At 35.1% G+C, this 26,286-nt stretch overlaps 1 protein-coding gene across 1 annotated transcript in view; it reads right to left on the bottom strand.

The window, feature by feature from the left end:
- The window catches only part of ERC2 (ELKS/RAB6-interacting/CAST family member 2), a 499,935-nt gene that overhangs the window by 359,261 nt on the left and 114,388 nt on the right, over positions 1-26,286 (bottom strand). The window contains exon 6 of the mRNA XM_085302360.1: positions 22,761-22,928. Coding sequence (XP_085158486.1) covers positions 22,761-22,928 — 168 coding nt within the window. The remainder of the gene's footprint in view (positions 1-22,760; positions 22,929-26,286) is intronic.

Genomic DNA, 26,286 nt, shown 5'->3' with positions numbered 1-26,286 from the left:
AGTATTTTCAAGACTTCTGATAGAGGCACTAAAGAACAGTTGTTATATTTTACAACAATAGGTTGGAAGGAAAAATGTAATATGACGTGCAGCCTCTTAAGAGCAGGTATCCTCCACTTCAATTTCTGCCAGCATTATTACTCTGAGCACTATGTAGAATATGATCGTTATCTCCAGAACGTGAAATGCACCCTTACTAAGTTAGTCTGTTAAAAAGTTTCCCATATTTTAAAGCCTAAGGCAAAAGCTAAGTAGAAGGGGAAATGATGTATGAAAGAACATTTCAAATTATTCTTTTATCAGAGCCTTTCAAAATGAAACCTCTTCCTGACTTGGTTTGCTCTAAACGGTGAACTTGGGAAAAAAATAGTTTTGTCATGTGAAGACAGGCAGACAACAAGACAGGCAGACAACAAGACAGGCAGACAACAAGACAGGCAGACAACAAGACAGGCAGACAGTTTCCATTTCTAAATAAGGAAAGGAGGAAAAAAACATTTTTCCCCCCATACAACTCCAGATTGTTTAAACACTGAACTGTAACATGTAAATAATTCTAAATGACCAAATAACATACATGCTAAAAGAGTCAGAGCACAGACTGATGGGTCTACTTTGTAAATAAATAAATAAATAAATAAATAGTCTGAAGTTGTTTAAAACCACATTCATCCCTCAGCTGTAAATTATTGTTCCTTAGCAAATACATCATAACTGAAGAAAAGGGGACTGTCACTAGCTTATGACAGTGATGAGCAGTTGGCTCAAACGACCCCTGAAAATGAAACCACTTATACAAYGATACAGTTGAGCCTTTTAGTGTCTTATGACAGCTCTTCCATTTTCCTGATCATCCTACCAACTCTCCTCTGTACCACTCCCCATTCTGAATTAATCTTTCTTGAACCTGGATGACAAAACCATAAACTGCATTCCACATGCAATCTCACAGGGTGCATTAAAACCTTCCTCTAGAAGACTAGAAGTCTCTCTCCCGATACATCCGAGATTGGATTTTCCAGAGCCACATTTTACTCATCCCTAATAGCAATCTTCTGAGTAATATCAGTTTTACATTAATATTTACATTATAGAAGTTCTATTTTTTTAGTCCTCAGAGGCATAACTGCATTTTGTACTAGTACATCTCATCCATTATAATCACTCCAGAATTCTGTATCATCCAATTCTCCTCACTAGTGGCTTCARCATGTGCATCTGCATGAGATTTTATAAGCATGCCTCCAAAGTCTGGCAAGCTATGCTATGAAAATATTAAATAAGACTCCGCGGTATCAGGTCTTGAGAGGCTTCAATAACAATCTCTCCCAACCTGATCCTTCCACTTCGACATTAACTACACTGTCTCCTTGTTAGCCAGTATTTGACCAATTCTACTATTCCGGGACTAATCTTCACCTTYTCTTACTTTAATTATTTCCGACGCGATAATGAATCAAAAGCTTTACTAAATTTCAGCTAGATTAAACATAATTTTTTTTTTTATAAAATTATCACTCCTACTAAAGATATTGCTTTAGACTAACTTAATTGATCTCATAATTAAAATGGATGCATAATCTCTGAAAAGCAGCTAAATAAAATGTTTTTTCACACAAGAGAAATCTTCTTTCACAGGAAATCCAAAGGGATATGTTCAGACTAATACAGTCTCACTTTAGTTACAAATGCCTTTTTACTATTTGTTTTAAGCTTGATGTCCAATCTGGGGATGGAGATGATACAATTCTATTCTGAATCCTATCCTAGCAGCAAAGTTATGAACTTTGAGTCACTATTTTGTTCAATATAGAGTATCTCCAAAGTTCCTCCTTTTGAATAAAGCATCTTCCAAAGAATTTCCTTGAAGGTTTCTGTACTTGAAAGTATTTCTTTAAAATACTTCTAGAATAGAATTGTCTAGGATTTTAAGGTCCTTCCCTTTGAACTGATATTATCATTAAATATGAAGAAATAAAAGACTTACTGCAAAAATGCTTCATTTTTAAAAGCATGTGCTTAATTAGTCTTAATATCCCTTCTGTTGATATATTCATTTTTATTTATTTTGATGCAGATGCATGTATATACACATATTACTTCAAAAATAATCAGAATATAAATAATTTACCACAGAACTACAGGCTACATGAAAGCAGATTTACTAGTCATGGAAATGAAACTTGAGTATGAAAATTCATTCCCCAACCTCTGACAGCTGACATTAACATGCGAACCTTATAAATCCTCCTTTTAAGAATATTTTAAAAATAAATAAATAAATAAAGCAAGTATCATTCCTCATCTGTTTTTCTTTTCCTGGAAAGCATTCTGAAAGTAATCTTTTTTCCAGACATAGATTATCCTACACATGGGTGAAATTCTGCTCCTTTTTCCAATCTCCTCAAAAGACTGGGAAAATAAAGATACATTTCAAGGAACTGGGCAATGCCAGCGCACAGAAGCAACCATAATATAAAGTCTAGAAGAGATTAACTAGATAGGGTCCTGCACTATGCAAATCTAATTATATTTATCAACACATACATAAGAGTATCATAATATCCTCTCAAGCAGAAGAAAATAAAATCTTTCCAGCCCTAAACAAGCTAAAGAGGCCATCCTGAAGACCTGCTAGGATTTCTCTCTGTAGCTGTCATAAAMGATACCTAGTAGCTTTCAGTAAATAATCCCATGTAATCACATGTTTTACATAGTTCAACTAAATAGCAAAATGCTAAGCACTTTGGAGCATTAAAAAGATGTTTCAGAGAATTTAATTTTTAAGTATTCCTCCTGAAAGGAAGTAAGAAAGCAAACAAAAAAACAAACAAAAAAGGAAGAGCTAGTAGTCAATGACTACAATTCTACTAAATATAGATTTAACCTGAGTTTGCATTACAATAGCACATGTGCCAGATGCATAGGTGCATCAGCCTCTCTTGATTTCCACATCACTTTACAATACTTTCCCTATCACTCCTGAAAATTAAACCTAGGATGGGAAAGTCAGCCTTTGCACTTTCTTCTTGCGTACATCATACCCTCAGTGACACCTCTGCAGTTGCTTGCTGTCTATAAGCTTGCACAGACGCAACTAACTGCTCTTGTAATTGAAACTTTGCAAACACTTCTATTATTGATGCAAGAAGAAATATAATCCACATTCATCACCGTACTGGATTGCAAGGTCAAACAAGAGTAAAAAAAAGCTTTAGCTGTTGGATGATCTATATAGATGCAATTTTGAATATTAACAAAGAATAAACCTGAGGAGCACAAGGTGTCTTTTCATAGTAATTAAAGAAAATAGTCCCCATATTTTTCTGCAATTATGTGTATACATTTTTTCCATTAAGAGGTGTTCACCAACTGGGACTGTATCATCTGTATGCCATTAATTATTTTTCCATTTTGACCACCTTAACTGCAACAGTCTGTCTAAAGACTTAAACTGGCATGATTATCCTAGTAACATACAAGAGTGAATTAATCTAAAAAATAATAAAAGATTTTGACCTTGATGCAGGAACTCTGCATCAAAACACACTTTAAAGTGTACAAATGGACTGACTCACTCCTGATAATCTCATTCCTTTTTATAATTCATTATTTGGCATAACTACAAGGGTACTCCTTCAGCACAATCCCTGGTTGTAATTCTTGACAATAAAGGATGCCAGTACATTTTAAAATATGCATGAATATCTTTCCTGTCAATTAGATAATATTCATCCAGGGAATACAAAGGAGCATCTGATTAGCTTCAGGATCACATACTATTTAAATCATTAAGCCATGGAAAAATAAAAACCTTTGAACCAAAGGTAGCATTCTGTATTTGCAAGCAGTACAGTACTACAAAAAGAAGCATTAAGGAAATTTAAAGGGCAAATGTACATTGGATATCAAAGCTTAATATACAAAACATAACCTTTAAGTAACAGTAGCAACCTTTCTCTGGTCAATTTTTCAAAACTAACCTGTAATCAGCCACATGGGTCTAAACTTTTCGTCTCTTATTTTGACAGAAACATATTTCTGCATAACTTGAGGATTTTGCTTTCAAGCATAACACTGTTCAGCAAGTGAGACACTTATACATTTTATGAAAAGTTCCAGTCTTTCTCTTACAGTTTTTAACAACAGATGCCTGATTATGCCACTATAACAAATATCTTTGAACTGTTTAACTTACTAACACAGTTAAAARCAAAATTACTCAAATCCTAAATATGTAATTCATAAAGCAGCATATTTTCTTTAATTAATTTTCTCAAAGTTTACAATATCTGTACTAATTCTCTGTAACTAGATATGTTCTGGACCCATTCTCAGAGAATCTGTGTAGAATAAACATTTGAAACATCTTAAAGACTAACTGAAACCATCTTTCCACTACGCTGCAAGGCAAATGATTTTTAGATGTTTTGCATTTTTATGCTAAATAGTGCAGCTGCAATTGATAAAAAGCAATCAAGCTAATTTAAGTCAATCATGTCCAGGAGGTTCTCATCACTTGTATAAAAATGCTCTCACACTCATTTTAAGGCTTTACCACAGCAAGTAGCTTCCCCCTGTCCTCGATTTTGGTACCTTACAGTTTAAATTGCATGTCATGCAACAAAGCAAAGATAAATCTTGAAGAGTTTTACACTAGTAACCAGACTTGTATGTCACATTCAAATAAAACTTAGCTAGATAGTAACAATTTAACACAAATAGGATTTATCACAATAAAGTCACACTGTACCTTCAGCATACTTGGAGGCCTCAGGTCAAAGCAAGGTAAACTTTTAGCACTCAAAAAGCACAACTGTTACCCTCTAAAGCATATTCTGGATTATATTAGTGGGATCAAAACATATGTTCTGAATTTTTTATTTTGATTTATCAATATGGCACATCACAGCTGCCAGCCTGAGTTCCCTCTCAGCTCCTACATTTGACATTTTAAATAATGACTGTTTTTATTTTTTAAATTTTACTTCAACTGTTGCCACTACATTTTAGACCCAAATGAAACTATTATATCCATGCAAAAATTCTTTCCTTAGATGGAAGAAATCAAAGATAATGGATCTGATTCCTGTGGTGATTCTACCCACATGGCCAACCCCACATGCATGTGACTGCTGACACTTTTCAGCTAGCTCAAAACCAGGGAAGTAAAAGAAGAGCGGCTCTGAACTTCAAAGTACGCCATGCCTTTGTTTCTGTTCCCTATGGAATATTTATGGGGTACAGCACAGTAACTGGAAATGGAAGCAGAGATGCACATAACCATGCCTTGAAGCTCTTCTTCATGAAGAGAGAAAGGCAGGTGACAGCAGTGGCTATCAGACTGACTTCCCAGCACAGCTTCTTTGCACRTTCTATTTGAGCACCTGCTCATCGAAGCCATTAGCTCTTTGCTTCCACAGAAGCAAGCAGACAAACCACAAAAATGTCAAGAAAACCTGTCTACCAATAAGCCTGCAACTGACTAAGGTAAGGTTTTGAAAAGCATACCCTGCTCTTCAAATCATAAAAACTACATCTGTAGGAAATGAGATAAATTTTTAAAACCATTTTCCTAATCATTCTTGGTCTAAGGTTGACAGAAAGCTATTTGCTGAATAGGTGCAGTTCTCTTTYGCTGATGAACTAATATGTTTTTAACAGACTAGACAGTTAAATAACACATCAAATAATAAGGTAATTATAAGCTTTCAATTAAAATATTCATCTTGGAATTATGACATGGAACATGGAAATTTCTACTTGACATTAATTTTTTTTTTCAAAACCAAAAATGGTCAAACTGGAACAGGTGCCCAGAGAGCTTGTGGAATATCCACCCTTGGAGATATCAAAACTTGACTGGACACATCCCTGAGCAGCCAGCCCTAATCAGACATGCTTTGAGCAGAAGCTTGGGCTGGAGGACCTCTGGAGGTCACTTCCAACCTACATGACATCTGAAGTTAATCTTCAGGAAAATCTTTCATCCTTTCATCCCTCCTGCACTAAGCACGGAAAACACACATGCTAGCACCAAGCCTGGCACTACAACAAGAAGGACACACACTTCCACCACACTGGAACAGGAGGATCCTGCACCTTCACACTACTTCTCAGGACTGGTATGCCCAAAGTTGCCCTAAGTCACAGAGATGCGCATGCAGCAACTACAGCTGAGCRTAAAAAGCAGTGCATAAGAGAAAGTTAGAAGGTCCTAACACCCTAGCTATCCTATGTTTTTGTTCATGGGATAAGCAGTAAGAATTTTTGTATAGTGATGTTTAAACTCTCCTTTTCACAATGAAGTTGAACAAAGATTATTCAAGTCTCCCACCTCCCCAAAAAGAATTAGAGTCACTAAAGACATGAAGTATTCAAATAGAGAGTTTTCCAGGGACAGCAAAAGAGAAATACTTTTAAAAAATGCTTAAGAATTATATGACTCAGAACAAAGGAGACCGTCACATTTCAAATCAAACTATCAACTTTTTTAAAAAAAAAAAAAGTAAAGGGAAAAGCTTTACTAATACAAGTCACGGCTTTTCTTGGGGATAACACACCCATAAAAATTACAAATGTTTAAACAAAATACAAGGGAAACTCTAGTTAGAGACATCCAGAATATTTCCTTTATTCTCAAAGAATGAACATGTGGTGTGTTCAGTGACAGTGAAATCAACAAAAATGACTATAATCCCATCTGATGACCCCATAAATCCAACAGAAAAAAGGAAGAAAAAAAGAAATCTGCCAATGAGAACACATGCTCAGTTTGTGTTTAAAACATGTTTAAAGCGTCAGACAATTTGAGAAGTAGCCATATAATCTGAAAGCCAGTGAAGCTCAATCAGACTTGCACACAGGGAAAAATGGGGCAATCTGCCCTTTATCATGGCATCATGCTATATTCACTTTTATCCGTTACTATTTTTGTGCTTTACTAACTAGTTATATGTATTTTCCTTTCATCAATACATTTGTTAACAGTTTTTTCTAAACTTAATTTCTAATATTTTCAGAAAATAACTCCAAACCATATTAAGCCACTGTGAAGAGAAATAAATGTCTGTCTCTCACATGGTTCTATAAGGCAAAGAATATCTTAAAGATGAGTTATCTTGCAAATGGAATTACCCTAGCTAAAATCAAAAAGAGGCTAAAAGTAAGTAGTATATTAGTATGAATCAGAACATATGTTGGTACACGGTTTTAGGACTAGGTGGTCTATTCACAAAGAACAGACCAAGAAATGTTAGTGCTTGATAGAAATAGTCGTAACTATTGGGAAATCACTGGGAAACTACACAAATATTCAGCACCCCAGCAGCATCAACAGCAGATGTTTTTGTGCAGTCGCTGGTAGAAGCAGTTCACACCTCACCGTAAAAAGTCYTTATCAGATCCCAGTAAGGTCCAACAGATCATATTTTCACAATAAGTACAACACTGCTTSTGATTAATTTAGGTACAGAAGAAATTAATATGTCATACAAGAGTGAATTTGATCCTAGTTTCCCTAATCACAGGCTTGAAAATCAGGTCAAATTATAGCCTCAATTCTTCTGCTATTTCCAACCATCTTGGATGAGTTGCACCAATTTGAGTATCCTTGTTTGTAAAATTGAGCTATTTGACAAATACACGATAAAGCTAACTTAGCAAGTTTTTGACAAACACTCCAAAACATGTCCTCTAAAAGTTCCTAAACAAGTATGTATCACCATTATAGTAAACAAGACATTCAAAAGGTTTCAAAACATAACAGCCTCCTGTAGATCTTCCAACTGAAGATTTTTACTGAAGGTTTTTGCAAATTCAAATTCATGTCTAAAACATAATTTAACCTCACACAGGAGGAGAAACGACAGGTGATTGCCGTTACACAGAAGTAGTCATTTTAAAAAACTTTGGTACCAAAACGTTCTCGCATATTTTACCAATTCTTGAAAGCAGTCTTCCTCTAGGAAAAAATACATCATTTAACCTACACTCACATTAAGTATGTGATAGACTGTTTCAAAATTTATTACAGGAAGTCAACCATTGGTACACAGAATCATATTGGAAGAGAAAAAGATGACAGAAGCATTGGCACTTTGCTGCAAATAAGCCTGAACTTTTGCACGGATCATAAACCAACCCAGCTGCAGGACTAGGCAACAACCATGAGTCACCAATGCACACGAGCCTGCGTCAAGTCTGGCAAAGATTTCCTGCCCGACTGAGACTTACCTTATTTGGTCCAGTGGTACTTTTCCTAAAAACAGAGGGCAGGTTGACCACACATGTGCCTGTCTTTATTTGTGGCCTGGCACTTTGCAGGATAAACTTATGTTTATGGTTATGCTCAGGAAAACTACTCGCAGTTGTTTCCAGTCTATTGAAAGCATAAACCTACATGCTATATTAAATATGTACTATTGTATTTACCACAACTTTTATGAAACCATGCATCAAAATACTAAAATGGGATAAAATAAAGCCAACTTCTCCATTTTTTGCAATTATTGGCAACATGTCAAAATAAATAAGGAAGCAAACCAATTCTTGCATTGAAAGGTCAGCCAGAACCTTATTTACAGGAAAATAAAGCTAATTAAAATATATATATATCAAGTATCCAGATGTAAAAAGTAAGAGTAAAGCAATTTTATCAYGTATCATCTATGACTCTAGAAAGACTAACTAGCTCTTCAATAAAATGTCTTACTAAATATATGCATCTATTAATGAAGAAATTGAAGTTTTTCCAGCCAAAGGAATAATATGCAATTTTTCATTTACACCAAAAATGGGCTAAATKAATCAAAGGAAAATATTACATAATTGCAACTCAAATAAACAGATCTGACCAGGTGTTGAAAAGACTTAAGGGACTTTACACTTTCTGTATGAAATCTTCTATTTTCATGCACTCTAATCTCAGGAATTTTACTACACATGCGGCAGAAAAGTTYAGTTATAAATATTCAAAGAGAAAAATAACTGTGGAAATATATGAAGGCACAAAATACACATTCTGTTTGAAATAGTGCAGTGCAGAGGTCCAGCAAAACTGTGAACTATGTTATGTTTCAGAGGTCCAAGATAATGTAGAGGATCAGTGAAGCAGAATGTAGCGCTCACACAGATCTGTGCATCTTTTCTCCTACTCTCCCCTTGCTTGCCCTGTAAGGACTCCTTTTATTTTTTTTACACACCTTTGCTATATATCTAAATTTTAAGATGAAAGACCGTTCTGCATGCAAGTCTTTCCAGTACTAATCCATCTTCCATGCAAGCCACAGACCAGATACAGTAATAGCTTTTGTTAGATCAGATATGGGAAGCAAGTATCATGAACATTTTTGCAGAAATGCAAAGACAAAAGRAATCTACTTTCTATCACTGGTACTAGTAATTTCTACGAGAAATTATTTTCCTCCYTTCTTTTATATTTGTCCTAAAATGTTAAGGCAACATTAGTGCCCACCATAAGGAAAATTTCCACTGGCATCTTCCTCCAAATTTACTATTGAAAAACACTGTGTTTTACAACAGGCAGTAACCTCCTCCCATCTTGTTACAAAAGTGTTTTAAATTGATCCACAGACAGCACCCACGTTTAAAAAMCATTAAAATATTATTCTTGCAAAAGCTTATAAATACACAGAAATGAGGAGATAAAATAGATATTGATTTTCATTTCAATTAGACATTAGAGGAAACTAGCTATAGTATTTATATTTATGAATATTATAATCAAATCCAGACATAAAATCAATTCCAGAATACAATTTAGACTTACTCAGGTGGTGCTCAGAACTGACACCAATTCAATAAGTCAATGATACAGTGTAAAAGTAATTAAACTAATGGAAAGTATTTTAAGTATTTTCTTGGAACTTCAATAGTTTAAACAACTTAAAGGGGGAAATGAGCATGCAGTGAACATGATCCAGAACGATTTTATTTACAAGTTCCTCAGTCTTTCCCACCCTGCACTGATCCTGAACTCACACCATAGGGGCAGTTAGAAAAAAGTAGTCTTTAAAGAATAGCCATTATGCTTGTTTGACCTGAGATAAGACTTTGAGAGGCAAAAGCAGAAGAACATGAGAACAAAAATATCCTTCATAAATGCAACATCTGCAGCAGTGTTTCAGCCTACTTCTAACCATCTCTGGTAAGAGTATCTGACATGCACCTTACTGGCATCAAACTTATTTCGATTGAAAGAAAATAGCAGAAGGGAAGATCAACAAAGGCAACGATGATTCACAGTATATACATATATGACTATGAAAACAACCTATTTTAAAAGGTTGAGCTTGCAAAAATCAAGAACACACAGTATAAAATGACAAAATTAAGGTTTGCATCTGTAAATCCAATTTGATCCTTTGTGCTAAAACAGGCATCCAGAGAATCTCTGTAGAAACAGAAATCAAAACATTCTTACCCATTACGTTATTCCTATCTTCTGATCTGCTCCTCAATCCAACTTTACACTAGTGCCAATATTTTCAAAACTCTCCAAATACTTGATTTTTAACTCCTTGATTTTATCTTAAGGCTTAAATCTACAAGGTACTTAAAAACATTTCTAACATAATCATAGCAGAACTCTGCTGACTAAGAGAATGTGTAAGTAGCTCTCCAAATCCCTTATGACCCTGTCACAGAGCTCTTCCATAGTAGCTTCTTCCACAGTTCCAAGCTCTTTTTACACTATTTTCCTTTGACTCTATAAGTTTGTGGCAAAGAATATACAGCGTAAATCCATCAGTACACAAATGGAGCTTTGTGACAGTAGCAGCTGTTGGAACGGCCAAGGGTACCAAAAATTCCCTTATATCTAAAGGGAAAGAAAACTACAATACATGGTGACTGTAACAACATCAGCAGATCTTGACTGTCCCACACTTCTTTCTCAAAAGTATGGCAATGAACACTGAGAAAAGATACAAATGATCTGATAATTTGCAAAAGTGTACCCATTCAACACAGAAATACAGAGCGAGCAAGCCACTTTCCTCGTTATATTTCACAGAGTAGATAATAACCAAAAGCAGTTATACAAATTCAAATTACTTAATGCCACATAATGGCATTTCTTTAGCACATATTACTGCCTTACAAATTTTCTTTCATAGAAATAGTTTAACCAGTCGTAGCAGTGAAAATACACGATACTGTATATAGCAAACAAAGTATTTGTCTGAAGAGCTAAGATTTAAATTCTAATGCCATACTTAAAAAATCACAAGAAAAACATCAGAGGAAAAAAAATGGAAGTGATATTGCAAAAGAAAAAAAGCTGCAATACAGTCAGCTGACTCAAAGGTTTACTACCATTGTAACCGCTTCCAATACCAAAAATGTAAAAAGAACATTTTTCAAAGTAGACAGCTTTCAGAACCTTGTTACAATCACTTTTTTAGCTATACAAGTTGAGAAAATGTTAATTAGCACCCTGAGATGCTGAGATCCTTTGAGAGCATTTTAATTAAATTAAAATCAAAGCCTTCTCATTAACTACGTATCTTTAAAAATCTCTGCTGTAAGGTCATTAATATCCTTATTTAACTTGATGCTATCATACACAGTAGTTGTTTCACTCAGCTTCTTTTCAAGTGTGAGACCACTATTTTCATGGCTCACTGTGCAGAACTACAATTCCTCCCTACGACTGCAAACTAAGATTGTTCCCACATGTCAGTGCCAGCCAGTTCACAAGGACTTCTATACACTAAAGCCTTAAGGCTACACAGCTTAGCTACCATGGCTTACTAAGGTAAAGCTGTGAAATACCAATCTGCTTCAGATAGACAGCTTTTGCCACACATGCATTACCTTTGCTTGTCTAAAAGAAACAGTACTTTCATATCCAGGTTTTATAGTGCCCAGTCTAAAAAAAAAAAAAAAAAAAAAATCCTCTTTCACTCTAACAGAAAACAAAAAAACAAACAAACGAAAAAAAGGGATGCCACAGAACTGGAATTTCATTAAGTTCACAGCACGAGCTAGCAGAAGATACGCCAAGTAATGATAGAATAAAATTATTCGGGAGAAAACACAATTGCTGCTKCTTCTTTTGCAGGAAAAAAAGAATCTATAAATATCTTTTACCTACAACAGTGACAAATCTCAAAAGTTCTAGCAGTCTGCATTACTTGACGACTTTTAAGTGTGAAAAATACTASGTATAAAGGCAAAATGTTACTTAATTACATTATATTATTACTTGGTACAATGTAAGTTTATAGCTTCTTTTGTTYGCCTTAGTTGATCTTATTTAGAGGTTTCTGTAAGTATTAGCAGGTCAACTGTGAAACTGTTGATCTTCCACAAACTTGCTTTCATTTTCCACTACATTATCAAAAACTAGAGATATCTTTCCTTATAAAAGATTTTTTTTATTAAAACTCAAAGTATAACGAAAATAATATTCAGAATACTACCAAAAAAAAAAAGAATCAAAACGCCATCTCCAATATGAGCCTCTCAAGATTTCTGGTACACCAAAAATGCAGAAGCTTCCCTATTTCACATTGGACATTTCTCCTCTTTTATTAGTCTCTGCTTTTGCTGAGAGTGTAATTTTTCCTCTGTCTAGAGGACTACCCTAGCGGGCAGGCTGAGAATATATCTTTGAACCTTCAGCAGGCTTGATTAAAGAGCAATACTGGGTGTTAGCTACGAAAAGAACTCTGATGTCTATGTTAGGAAGAGCAAACCTGTTCACTGAAAAGTGTCCTCAAACTCAATCAGTGACAAAAAAAGAAAAAAAACTTGCTGTCTTTAACCTTAGTTCCAGCAGAGAGGCTGAACTGCCCCACATTATACTCTGAATCACATTCTTACCCACCAATATACAAAACGTACACTAGTACAGTCTAGAAGTAAAAGTCTATATCGTCCCTACCTTTGCATAGCAACTGCTATCCAGATGTTCCCCGCACTAGGGTCAACCTCACAGATGATTTGGTATCTTCTTTCACGTTTATGCTGAGCTAGCAGACACCGCACACCAGCCAGCCATGGTCCTGTCCTCCTTTCCCCTGCGGAGCCACCAGAGCTGCTTYGCTTTGCCCTTACGCCTTTCGCGGCTTATTCATCAAGACATTGATCCCCACCTCTCTTCAGTCAGTAGACATAATAACTCACTGTCCTTGAAGCAGCTCTGGTCCTTTCTCTCTGTTCCGTAAGCATAAAAAACCTCCCAGCAAAAACATGCACAGTAACTTCCTCAAACTTCATTATAGCGATATGTACAAAATCTTAACAGTTTTGAAGTGGGTGCTTATGTCTAATAGGCATTATGATAATTATAATATCTACAGTTGTTTTGTGTTCTCGTTGTTTATGTTCCCCCCATCTGCTGAAATTTCAACACTCTTTTGAGGAGGATTTTTCTTTGCACGCTTTGTGTACTATGTCAATACACTAGGATCCCAGCTGGGGCCTTTAGGCTCTGTTATAACATAAGCAATAATTAGAGAATACAAAGAATCATTTCTGAAGCAATYATATCAAAGTGCCAGAGATCCTCTCAAAATCTCTCCAGTCAGGGCAAAGTTTTTAAATTAATAGCTAACAGTACTTACATTTTTCTAATAATTTCTATCCACTAGACTCAAGCTTAATTGAAGCTTAAAATATCTTACCACAGTAACTTTTGCTCCATTAAAAAAAACCTCATTAAATCTAATTGAATATTGCTTTAAATGGCAACAAGGTAATCCTCTGTAAATCTAAGAATTGGGAAAAAAGTAAACAATTGTTTATCATTTTAATTAAATAAAATGGATGAAAATGAGAAGTGTTTTGACAGTAAAATAAACCTAATGTTCATTAAATTATTTCTTCAAACAACTTGCATAAAATCTTTACACATTGAGTATACAGCCCTTATCTTTGTTCTTTCATCTCTCCCATTTTCTTTTCATCTGTGTTTTCCTGTCTCTGAGCAGTATTTTCTACAGGCCCCACAAATGGAACACTCCACTCTTCCAGTTATTTTTTCCTCAGGCAACAATTCCATTTCAAATTTTTATTAGAAAATAAGTGTTTCAAAAAAGACATAAATTTTAAAGCTATTATCAAGAACACAATCTGAAATATACACACACACACACACACATATATATACATACACACACACACATATATACATACACACAATCTTCCTGTGGATGAATGAATGCTAGTATATAACTCATACAAAGCAGAAAACACACATCTTTGGGAGAGCGTTATTATATGTATTTGCACACTGATATGAAAAAGCTTCATTTGTAAAATCAAAAAATGATTTGCTTTGGAAGGGGGTCTCAGGAGGTCTCTAGTCCAAACTCCAGCATAAAATAGGGTCAACACTGAATTCAGACCACATCTTTCAGAGCTTTGAACAGTCAGGTCTCGAAAACCTCTAYGGACGGAGATTCCACAGCCTCCCCRGGCCTCCGCTCCAGGCTTCATTATCTTTATTCTCCTTATACCCAGTTGGAACCTCTCTTGTTTCAGCTTCTGCCTGTTGCATCTCAACCTCCCACCACCATGCACCACTGAACAACTTGAGTGTAACTGGATAACCTCCTTGCAGATATTGGTAACAGCAATTTTATAATGTTCAATTATTATGGAAATTATCTGCCCAGAGTATTAATTTATCWTTGCTATATCCTAGAATAGTTTTCTTTGCAAGGTACGGCTTTAACAACACTAGAATATTTTAAGATATGTTATTACCACTACCAAAACTGAATTGCTACTTCTCATAAGGCCTTACATGGTCAATGCAAAAGACAAAGCTTTCGACACAAGTTTTGACAAACCAGGTTTCCGTGGATACCAAATTATGTACACTGGCTTTTTAAAACCAGTGATTAGATCACTAATTTAATATCATAAATTGTATCTTTGTAAGAAAGATAAACACTCTAAACACCTCCTAAATACATGTCCTATACAGGCAATATTCTATAATTAGACCAACAAAAGGAAAGGTTGTATTTCCTGCAGGAGTGGAGMAGACAGGAAAAAAAAAATTACATTCCCCTGATGACTGATGCTCTCTGACTAACGAGATTAGCATCCTTGGAAATTGCCAGCATATGGCATATCCGTCTTCAGTTCTAGTAAATTTTCAATAAACTTACTATTACTAGAACAGTTCAAGGAACAAGAGGCACTTGGTAGAAACATGATGTAATTTTAATGATCTCAAGAAATGGCAAAGCATTCTTTTCAGTGGCTACATTGGAAGCAAATTTTATTAATCTTAGCATGTTGACCATTTTGAAAAGAGTTAAGACCTAAAAATAAAGCAAGTTTTTTCCCTGTTGTTTTCATGCGCCAATTCAGTTAGCATTTTGCTAATCTAGACGTTCTCTCAGTTTAACTCCTTGAATTTTCTGCCTTGCCGCTATGTTTTTCTCTCATGTCCTAAAACTGYCAGAGGGGCCACCAGAAAGTCACAACTGTGTAAAAAGTGAAACAGGTGGCAAATTCCACACCTGAGACAAAACTTGACCTGAAGCATGTAACACACTGTCAAGAAAGCTGTGACTCTGCATTGGTCAGACTTAGACCAGACAATGTTGATGAGCAGCATAGTACAAAAGGCCCTACTTAGCCCTTCCCTTTTCTACTCAAAGGAGAGCAAATGGTATACAAGCCTCCAGAATAGCGGTGGTTTGGTTTTGATATTTTTTTGTTTTGGGGTTTTTGGTTTCCCTTAAAGCTGTGGGTGATCTTTCCTTTGCACGCAAAGCAAAATAACAGAACAATGCATTGGCTGTACAGCTAAGAGACCACACTGGAATATCTGTCTCAGCCTGATTTGAAACAAGAAAATCATAAAACAAAAGAAAAATACAATCTTAAAGTAAAACGTTAACTTAGAAAAATACAAATGTCAGAGAAAAATAACTTTAGTTATACTATTATTATTGTAAAATTAAAAACAGATTTATATTTCAAATATATTCAATATCAACATTGTAATAGAAAGTAAAATAAAGGGTTTGTGGTTTTGTTCCAATTATTCTGTGCTGTCTGCTTTTATTTGCCCTTTGTGCAGGCAAGGAACTGCCAAGAAGTCAATCATTTTACAGCCCTTCTCTATAAACAGATTTGTTTAAAAGCAAACCAGATTGCAATAAATATCTACCATAACCACCTTTTCTCTTCATTTTCRTTAGGTTTTCAATATTAATACATGTATATCCAACACCTCAATATTCAGTTACAGTACAGACGTTACATATGTTTCTAATCCATTAATTTYATTGACAGGACCATGCTCACAATTTACAAAGTGTCTTTGTAGACATCTACCTATTTCACAGTTCGTTAACATTCAACCACCACAAATGCAAAATGGCAGTGTACAATCTAAAGCAATCGTACAGTAACAAAGTGCTAAAATATTGGAATTGCTTACGTAATGAATGTTTTGCTCCACTGAGTTACCCAGCCAAAACGAATGTTATTTGCGTGAATTTCCGTAAGTTTTTCCTGTTGATATAAGTAGTAGTTTCAGCAGTGCCAATCATTGTTAAAATTTTCTAATATAATCTAAAACTGTACCACCTATATTCWACTTGAAGTATACAAATTAGTCTTTCTTATTTTAAAAAAAATCACTGATAAGGATCATTTGTGGTGCTTAATTTCCTTCCCACTTTAGAGCAAGCATGCAGTTTCATTTTAAAAGTAAGTATCTTCGGATTTTTCACAACAGCAAATGAAAAATCTCGGTCTAATATTTTTCCTTTTAACCGTATCCCTAAAGAGTGCAGCGACATTTTCAATGTTTTGTAGCTGGAGTGGCCTGACCTTGTCTCATTTTTATCTGTCCTCAGAGCTTTTACATCATTAATAAAAAGAGAATCAAAACAAMGGCTACACACTAAGGTAGGAAAAGGTTGCATAGTTTGGCATTACTATTATATATACCCTTAAAATGGAACAAAACGAAATGCACGTAGCAGAGGTGAGGAACCTTCTAAGGACTGGTTCCAAACATTTTTCCTACTGGCAATAAACTACTTTCAGACCTCCCAACTCCGGCCACCACGATAGTTATTGCTTTACAGGACTATATCTTTTTCTTTCAGCTGTCAGTGAAAACTCCAGATGAAGGTTTTTTAAGACAAGTAAACCTATAAAAATAAGAAACCACTGACATCACTGAAGATAACAGAAACCCAGAGAAAAGCACATCATGCTAAAATCTACACTCAACTTACGAACTGTTGTTTTTATCTCACAACATATGACAAAACGCCATTACATCTGAAATCTGACCCAACTACCACTGTTGGAAGGAAATTAACTATACTCAAAAATATCCAGATGTCCCCTTATTTTTGATGATCTATTATAAGAAATGCATGAAAATCAGCTTTCTTAATAACAGATACAGTAAATAGTCATGCTTATCAATAGTAGCCAACATTCTACAAAGATTAAGCAAAGAATCATTGTATTTTGTTTACACTTCATTCCTGACCATTGAAACAAACTGTAAGAATGAGCTCCGTTGAAAACTACGATTAAAGAAGTAATATTTTTCCAAATAGAAGTGAAACTAGTGAACTTCCAAGCATACCTGAACTACAAGAAATTATAATAGACACCAACAGATTACTCCTAAGCCTCATACCTTATTAGACCTATCTCACAAGAAACACAAGATAGAGAAGTATCAAGCAGAATGACSTTCTGTTGCATAGTATGCAGCTGTTGGCTCAAAAAGAAACCTGAAAATAGTCTGCAGAGTACTATTATTAAGCTAAATAATAATAAAAGGCTTATTATGAAGTAACTGAGATGCTGATGAGGATTTATTTTATTAGAGGATTTATTGAACTGGTTTAATTACAACATGATTTTAAAGTAATCCGATTGAGGCAGGAAGTCAACACTGCAACTACCAAGACCTTACTCAGCTCAGGATTAGAATTGGCCTTTGATAGTTATATTTCACCTCCAGGGAGCAGCATTTCCAGCGATGTTATGAGCATGTTTTAGGACAGTATAAAATTCTGCAGCGACAATTAACAAAATCTACCTATTCTGCAAAATTAAGACTTGGACATGCAGAAAGAGAATAGCTTAATGCAGGCCAAAATGTTATTCATTTTACTCATCTGGAAACTACCAACAGCTTGTACAATACAAAATTCCTTCCATTAATGATTTCCACCTGCTGGAGTCTGCTGTTTGCCCTGCATCTCCCATCTGCTGCTCTAAGCTATTGCTCTCCCTTCAGACAAAACCTGAGGCCTGGAATTGGAAGATGCAGGTGCACTAAAGAGGCAAAATCTTTTGTCAGTTCCAGGTTGCAGAAATCCAGACCTGCTATGTCTGCTGTCAGCTGGATTTCTCCTGCAAAACACCAGGAATTAGCTTAGCTTCAAACCCAAGCCTCAGAGTTCAGCCAGTAAAGCAGTATTTTTACTCCTTATCCTTCTGCACTGGCAGGCCACATGCCTCATCACCACGTAAATATTTTCATTTTCAGGTCTTCACGAAGATAGGTCTTATTTTTAGTTTATAAAAAGCTCCTCTCCTCTACCAAGTCTCTCTCAGTGCAAGGATTGTATTTTTTGCAGGAGCTTTTCGGTTTTTTTCTTTTACACAGMTCAAAATATACAACAGAACCAAAGCATACAGGACCTCCTTTCATACTTGGAATCATACCCAGACAAACTTAGTCTCTCCAAAATAAAGATTAAAAGGAAATGTAAAAGGTCCTTTTGAGATACAGAATATCTATGAATACTGAAAAAAAAAAGACACTGTTGAGTTATATGCAGTTAATATTTGTGAAAAGGTTACCAAAAAGATTCCACATAAAACTGACAGTGGTTATAACGGGAGTCTGCGGAAGTTTTACTCTAAGACACTTCGAGGGTTTGATTCTTCCCATCTGACTAACACTAGGAACAAGATCGCTCTAAGAGCCCTCRAAGTTATTGTATCCCATGAGCAATACAGGGTTTGTTACAGGATTAATAACTAACTTTAATATATTGTCATCTTGAAGCTTTTATGAAGAGTGTGTTATTTTTGGTTTTGTCTAAATGTTTATAAGCAACAAGAAATTCTGCCTACAGGAAGAGATGCAGGGTTCTACAAATTCTGGCTGCTGCCCAGCTCTTGAGATGCTCAGCACCTCAGTACATTTCTCCAGAATGCCCAAAGTTTAACAGGATATCTCTCTGTAAGATGCACAACCAGTCTGGAAGTTGTAATGCAATAGTCTCTGAAGAGGAGACACTTCTGGCAACCATTTTTAACCAGGAAAGCTCCCTAGCGTTCAGCAGAGCAATAAGGAGTGCGGCAAAACCCTGAGGGTCTTAAAATTATGTAATAATAATATGGCGTCATTAGTTCATGCATGTCAGCCTTGAAGAATCTTTAATTTATAGTCTGTGAAATTGCTTGGACACAGAGATCTGTCACTCTTTTTCATGATCGTTAGAGAAAGTAAATATTCTTGCATAGTTATACAACTATTTATGACAAATCCTATCGCTGGTTATATTAGAGTATTTCTTATGAATGGCTGAAGGCAAGAATCCCAGCAAACAAGACTAGATAGCTCAATATTTTTAAGGAGCTCCTCATTCCTTCATATGACTAGTTCAAATTTGGTTTTGGTAGATCCCAACAGTTTTTTTCTCTTTCTTCAGTTCACAGAGGATGAACTCTCTTCATCGTAAGTATAAAAAAAGACAGTCCACACTGTATAACCTATACCAGAAATTTTCATCTAGTTATTTCTGCACAAAGCTCAAAAACTTGCATTTATTTAAAGWAAATCTAACAGAAATGCAAGTTTTGATTTGAAGACTTCTAAGGTTTTGAATCATCCATTTCCCTTACTATTGTTTCCATAATTAACTACCCTCTCTACCATGAGACTATAAAAAACTTTATTACTGAACATACACTGTTTCAAAACTTCTCAGAGTAATAATTACTGTGTTACAATCACAAACAATAATCATATTGGCTTCTTACCAAACCATTAACACATTAATCCTTTAAGAGTGCTCTCTTGAAAAGTAGGAAATTTTTCCTGTGCTTTACAGACAAGTAATTAAGACAGAAGTCTGTGGAAAAAACGGGCATTCAATTAAAGCTGAGAATTTTCCTAATCAAAAGATTTTACCATATTCCCTCTCTCTTTCAACTTCCCCTATGCCATGTGAAGTATTTTTGTATGTATGTAGCTAGTTATGTGTAACTTTTGCCTCATCACCTTTCCAAAATGTCTTTTGTAATATCCCTCCACATACACACATAAATCTATTTACATTCTTTTATTATATTCATCTCAGCCCCCTTTGCCATTCTGTCTGTAAATATTTTATGACGGAGGGAGTTCATTCCACTTAATTTTACTTGTCTAAAGTGCAAGTCAAATTTAATTTAGCTGTCCAAGCTCTTCCGCAATCAAATGAAAGACTGAGACTTTCAGAGTGTGATTTATTCTAAGGTGTCTAAAATAGATCAGATCAATGAGAATACTGAGGTACTGAGAGTGCCTTCTCTTTGCCTATGGAAGCAGCTGAGGTAACTACTTTAAACTGGATACCTGAGTAGGTTAAACAACGAATTSAGACCAAATACCATGAGGATATTTGTGAGGTGTTTTGTTTGCTTTTTGTTTTAAAGTCTCTTATATCTGCAACACCCACCCAGCCTATAGACTTACCTCATTCATAAATAAAGGCTTGTTATGATAATGATTTGAATTATATAGAAATAAAGATTTAATTAAAATAAATAAAAATCAGGAGGTAATACCTTCCACTGAGTAGAAACTACACTGTACATATCTTCCACCAATCCTATACCTATATCATTCCTGGGWTTTTTAGTTGGTTGGTTTTGGGGTTGCTGGTATTTTTGCATTATAAGCTGGAAGACTCACACACTATTGGCACAAAATATCACAATCACTTTTATCACAAATATGATATTAGGCAAAACTAAATGACTTYATTTACTGTTCTTATAGAAATTCAAGCCAATTATCTGATTATTCTCACATTAATCTTTCATTTGGTTTCCCGAAGAGGTTAACAATAAGTAGATGCAACACAACCAATTGTCTCCTGCACACCAATAGACAATTACAGCTAATTTTAAGTTAAATTCTCAYGTAAACAGTTCAAGCTTAATTCCATTGTTTTGTAGGAATTGGATACGAGGAATTGAATACCTGTCAGAGACCAACTGGTTTTCCATCACAACTGCACAATCCCAGCAGCCCATCATCAAGAGCACTGCAGATTCAGAAGAAGCAGTCAGCTCTTTTTACCACTGTCCACCTGCCAGCAATAAATATTGTACTGCCTTGAATATGTACTAGGCTCAAAAAAGATTAGGAAATCAAATTATTGGAGAGCCACTGGAATTCATCACTATCCTCAGCAGCATGACAGGTAATATAAACTTTGCAAAACAGACATGCACAGCCAAAGATTTAGAATAGGTAATCTTTATTAAATACTCAAGAGCTAGACTGCTAGACTAGGATCTGCCAAAGTTGTTGGGTGCTTTAGCCTTGTCTTTATTACAATTTTTGAATTGTATATATATATGCTGGCTGGCCAATCAGCCTACTAGACAGAAATTGGAAATCCCAAGATTTCATCTGTATCTTCTTAACGTACAAAAGGATTAGACATGTGGCACAGAGGGATATTCAGAATCTTAGAAATATTGTTTTTGCTTCTATGAGAATGATGAGCTTAAGCTAACTCTGTTTTTTCCCTAGAGTTTTGTTAGCCAGAAATCTGAAGAACACTGTAAGATTCCCATATACCTTAACTATATAATTCACTGAATATAAACTATGYGCACTATATCAGTACTATAACTGATTTTCACAGATATTTCATTTCTTGAAAAAAGGCATACACGTTAAAAATATAAAACGAAAAAGTTGTAATAGGAATCAATRTAATCAGTATTGTGTGCTTCACATTAAAGTTATTAAAACCACAGCAGATTAACTATTGGAAAACATCTTTAACATTGAATTTATATATTTCATCATATGTGACAACCATCTCAACCACATATTCCCCATCATCCGTATTTTCAAGATCTGACTTTGTAGGTACATACATAAAACTCTAATGCACTGACCTACTTTAAAGGCTATGAAATTACTCGTATTTTAGAAGAGATGTCAGTTGCTCTAGAAACAACAATCATAGATTGGTATCCTGTGCCATTCAAACAGAGCCTTTCAAAATACATTTCACACTTCAGAATAGAAATATGCAGTAAAAGAGAAGCATTAAGCCTGAGCAAACAAAAAGAAAACTAGATGAAAAAACAAGGAATGAAATATATGAACAGGAAATAAGGACAGCTAGAGCAATAAAAATTTCCACAATAGATGCACACACTTAGGAGGTGGATTACCCTTTTGACCCCAATTACATAATCCTTTGGGCCAGTTGTGATCAATTATCAAGTCATTAGGGTCCAGCTTCCCCAACTCCCATTTGGGCCAAGGAGAAACAGGCACCTAAACATTTTCTTAAAATTCTGTAGTAGATGCTTAAGAAAAAAAAAGACGTATGGTGTACTATATATATATATGGCATTTAGAGTTTTAAACTATTCAATTATTCTTTAACACATTTGTTTCTACACAGAATTGTAACAAATACATCACCTTGATGCACACTATTTAACTGAATATGTATATTGCCTTTTATGATTAGAAGATACCATACCTCTGTCTGAAGTATGGCAGCTCTCTGTTCTTTGGCAGTAAGTGACTCTTTAAGCACTTCAATGTGTTGCTTGCAATCTGAATTCTGATTGCTRAGGGTTTCAAGCTTAGTCTGTAAGGCAAGAAGTTCTGATTCTTTCTTAGAGAGTTCTTGTTTCAGTTGGTCAATCTGTAATGGCAAAAAAAGGTTAGGTCATTAATTTCATTTCCAATTCATAGTTACACTTGAGATTTCAGTGGTGAGAATGACCATAATAGAATGCAACTAAGGTGCCTTCTGTAAAGTCTGGAGGCAAATTAAGATTGAGTTTTAACTCAACTTCCATTGAGTTTCATGAGATTTAAAATGCCCTGCTTTAAAAATGATTGCTCCTGCTCTTCCAGAAACTAAAAGCAAGCTCTTAAAGCCTAGAGCTGATGATTTAGCCTATAAATTCACCATAGAACCCAGTTCAGTTGAGTAGAATTTACCCAGAATAGAACAAGTGGGCAGGACAGAAGATATACACAGGAAAAGTTCTCATACRTGTATAAATTCAACACAATAGTCCACTTCTTCCAACAGTACAATTCTTGTGACTTAAGTTATAAGTTTTTAGGAGACTGATAAGGAAAAGTAGGCATCTTAATAAGGAGAAGAAAACAGAGCAGTGAAGCTTTAACCATACTCTTCCTGCAAATTTGTTGCTGCCCTCCATCCTGTCTCCTTTTTTCTTCTCTAGCAGTTCATATGAAATTCTCAGGTATTAGGAAAACCAAGCCAAAGAGATTTATTTAAGAGAAGTCTGAGGAAAATGTTACAAAAAACAAATTCCACAGAGTGAAAGGTCTGTAAGATAATAAAGAAGTATCCTAAGGGAAATAGCAGAAACTCACTCTCTGAAAAGGAGCTTCTGAATTTAAGGTTCATCAGTAAATGTCATGGAATTGTGATTATTCTTTCCTTTCCACTATGTTAAGCGGGAGGGGTAGCCACAGAATGCAAGAGCATTCAGCATGCAAAAGTGAGGTGGATTTAGAATATTTGAAACTGAACAGCACCGGAGAATACACAGAATCATGCTAAAGGATGGTGAACTAGCTGATCTATAAGCATTCTTTTCAAAGTTCTGTGAAATAACACTGCTCATCAGATGAGTTCGGCTTTATCATGAGGCTTATTTGAAATAAAATGTCTCAATACATCTGCAGATCCAGAGAAACCACATTTAGTTTACATTTGCAAGGCTTTATTGATCATTGAAATGCCCAGACTTTTTTGTTTAAAATTCAAGTTTCAATTTTGCAATGATCAGGCACCAGAGAAATGCTGGAAGAGCTCTTCCCATTSTGTCACTTCAGTTGCATCCTAACACTGATTTGGGATACAAGAAATCAAGGAGACCTGAATGTAGGGGTATTTTAAAATCCACCAGGGGCRGGGAAGCAGGTTGATCCTACCTAACCACATCCTAAAGATCCACAAACATTTTAAATCACATTTCAGAAATACATAATGGATGGAAAAGTTATTGGAAATATTTACTGTTGATTATTTCTATTCTGTTCTACATTGCAAGCATTTCTTACAAATTAAATCCAAATAATCCAAAAACTGGAGTCCATATGCACACCTCAATATTGTTTCTCTCTATAAATCTCATTATATTTACCTAGCTGGTTAAGGTACTTGGCAAGGCACCCCAAGCTACTGTATAGAATCAGAACCTACACAGGCTCTAAAAGCAATCACTTTCATAGTCTGAAAATATAAAAATAAAGAAGGACCATATGAAAAAAACAGATGACAGGAAAATATAAAAGTGCAGYAAAGAAACTGCTAGAGAAAACTTTCTCTTGAAAGCAAATCATCTTCCATCCCTTGCCAGAACATGTAAGCAAGTACGGAAACTAAGACTAGAATGTATACAAAATGAACAATGGGAAAATCTGTCTACAAGATGTAAAGACAAAAAGTAAATCCAAAGACAATCTGAACTGCATCACGTTTTATACAAGACCCATGTGAACATCTCAGACACCTAATCTTTCCTTCAAACTCTTCTTGTTTTTTCCTATGACACAATCCACACTCAGAAATAATCAGCCAAAAAAAATAGCTCCATTTTCATTACAGGTATGTTTTTTTAGAAACAGATTCTGTCCATCAGGATAATGTTCTGGCTATTAGATCCATAAATTGCCAGGAGTTTAACTGTAACATGTGTTACAGTTCTCAGAGTAAGAAAAAAAAAGAAAAGAAAAAAGAAATATCTGTTGAATAACCATGGTTTTGGCTGGCTTTTTATTAAAATAAATTATAATGGTGAAAATGTATTGAAACTTCAATTAAAAAAAAATAATCGAAAATACTCAAAGCATAACAATAAGTCACACATTTTTTTAAATAAATTTTCATACCTGGGTATATTTGCTTGTTAAAAGTTCTGCATACACTAATACTGTATGTAAAAAATTAAATACTTCCTGCAATAATTTTCTGTGTTGTAGTAGATGTGCATATATTTTCCATTTGTTAAATCTTAAATGGTGTGGAAGGCCAAGAGTAATGACTCAGTGAGATCTCCTGATCTCAGCACAAAAGAATATAAAGCCAAGGACACAACTGTCTTGTACTTTGTAAAGACTACAATGAAGATAACCCACAAAACGCAGAYATAAATGCTGCAGTATCCAAGAGACTTTACGTTTGTCCTCTGAGCGCAATGTTCTCATTATCTCACGTATTTCATACGCGTAATTTGTCTGTCACCCCCTTTTCAACATATCCCGATATGATCTAGCTTTACCTTCTTTGCTGAAAACCAATTTCTTTGTTTTCCTTCTCAGTTTATCATTCTCTGTCACTTCCATAACTTTCAGTTCCTCAGATACTAGTATTTCCAGAAAGCACATTTCTTTTTTCTTATTTTTTTTTAACATCAAAATCTTACATGACATTACATATGGTAACTGGAAAAGCAGGGAAAAATAATCATAAAAAAAAAAAGAAGAAAGAAAAAAAAAGCTCCTTCCTTGATGACTGTGTAAGTTAAGAATAATAGGCTATTTAAGTCAATAATTCAATTAAAAAAGCTATGTTTTACACATGCTAAGGATCCAGTCTCACACAGTAAGTGATAACTGTTTACTGAAGTGAAGGAATTAAGTRAAGGGCAAAGCAAGTGAAAAGTTAAGTGGTTGCAATGAAACAAAGCTCTAGACATCTCCTATCTTAACCTGTACTTCAGAATCTACAGTCTATCTGCGGATTCCGCTGTCAATATTGGTCAAGGTCTGTAATGCTTATCACATTTCCAGACCCATCCGCAAAAAAATGCCATAGTTCTTATCCTGTGTGTTTACTGCAGAGGGCCACGTAGAACTTTCACTCTTCCTACAGAGAGCRTGAAAAGTTCTTCCAGATAAACAATAATTACAGAGAGCCTTGCTACAGTTCACTTAAGACTAATCAATTCTTGAACATCATCTGAACTCTTATTTGCTGAGGTTGTACTGAACTATCACTGGATTTTCACACTCATTAC

This window comes from Rhea americana, unplaced genomic scaffold (genome assembly GCF_003343005.1).
Source record: "Rhea americana isolate MKP2758 unplaced genomic scaffold, rheAme1 scaffold_19, whole genome shotgun sequence".
Lineage (NCBI taxonomy): Eukaryota > Metazoa > Chordata > Aves > Rheiformes > Rheidae > Rhea > Rhea americana.
This window is presented reverse-complemented; position numbering and strand designations above follow the sequence as displayed.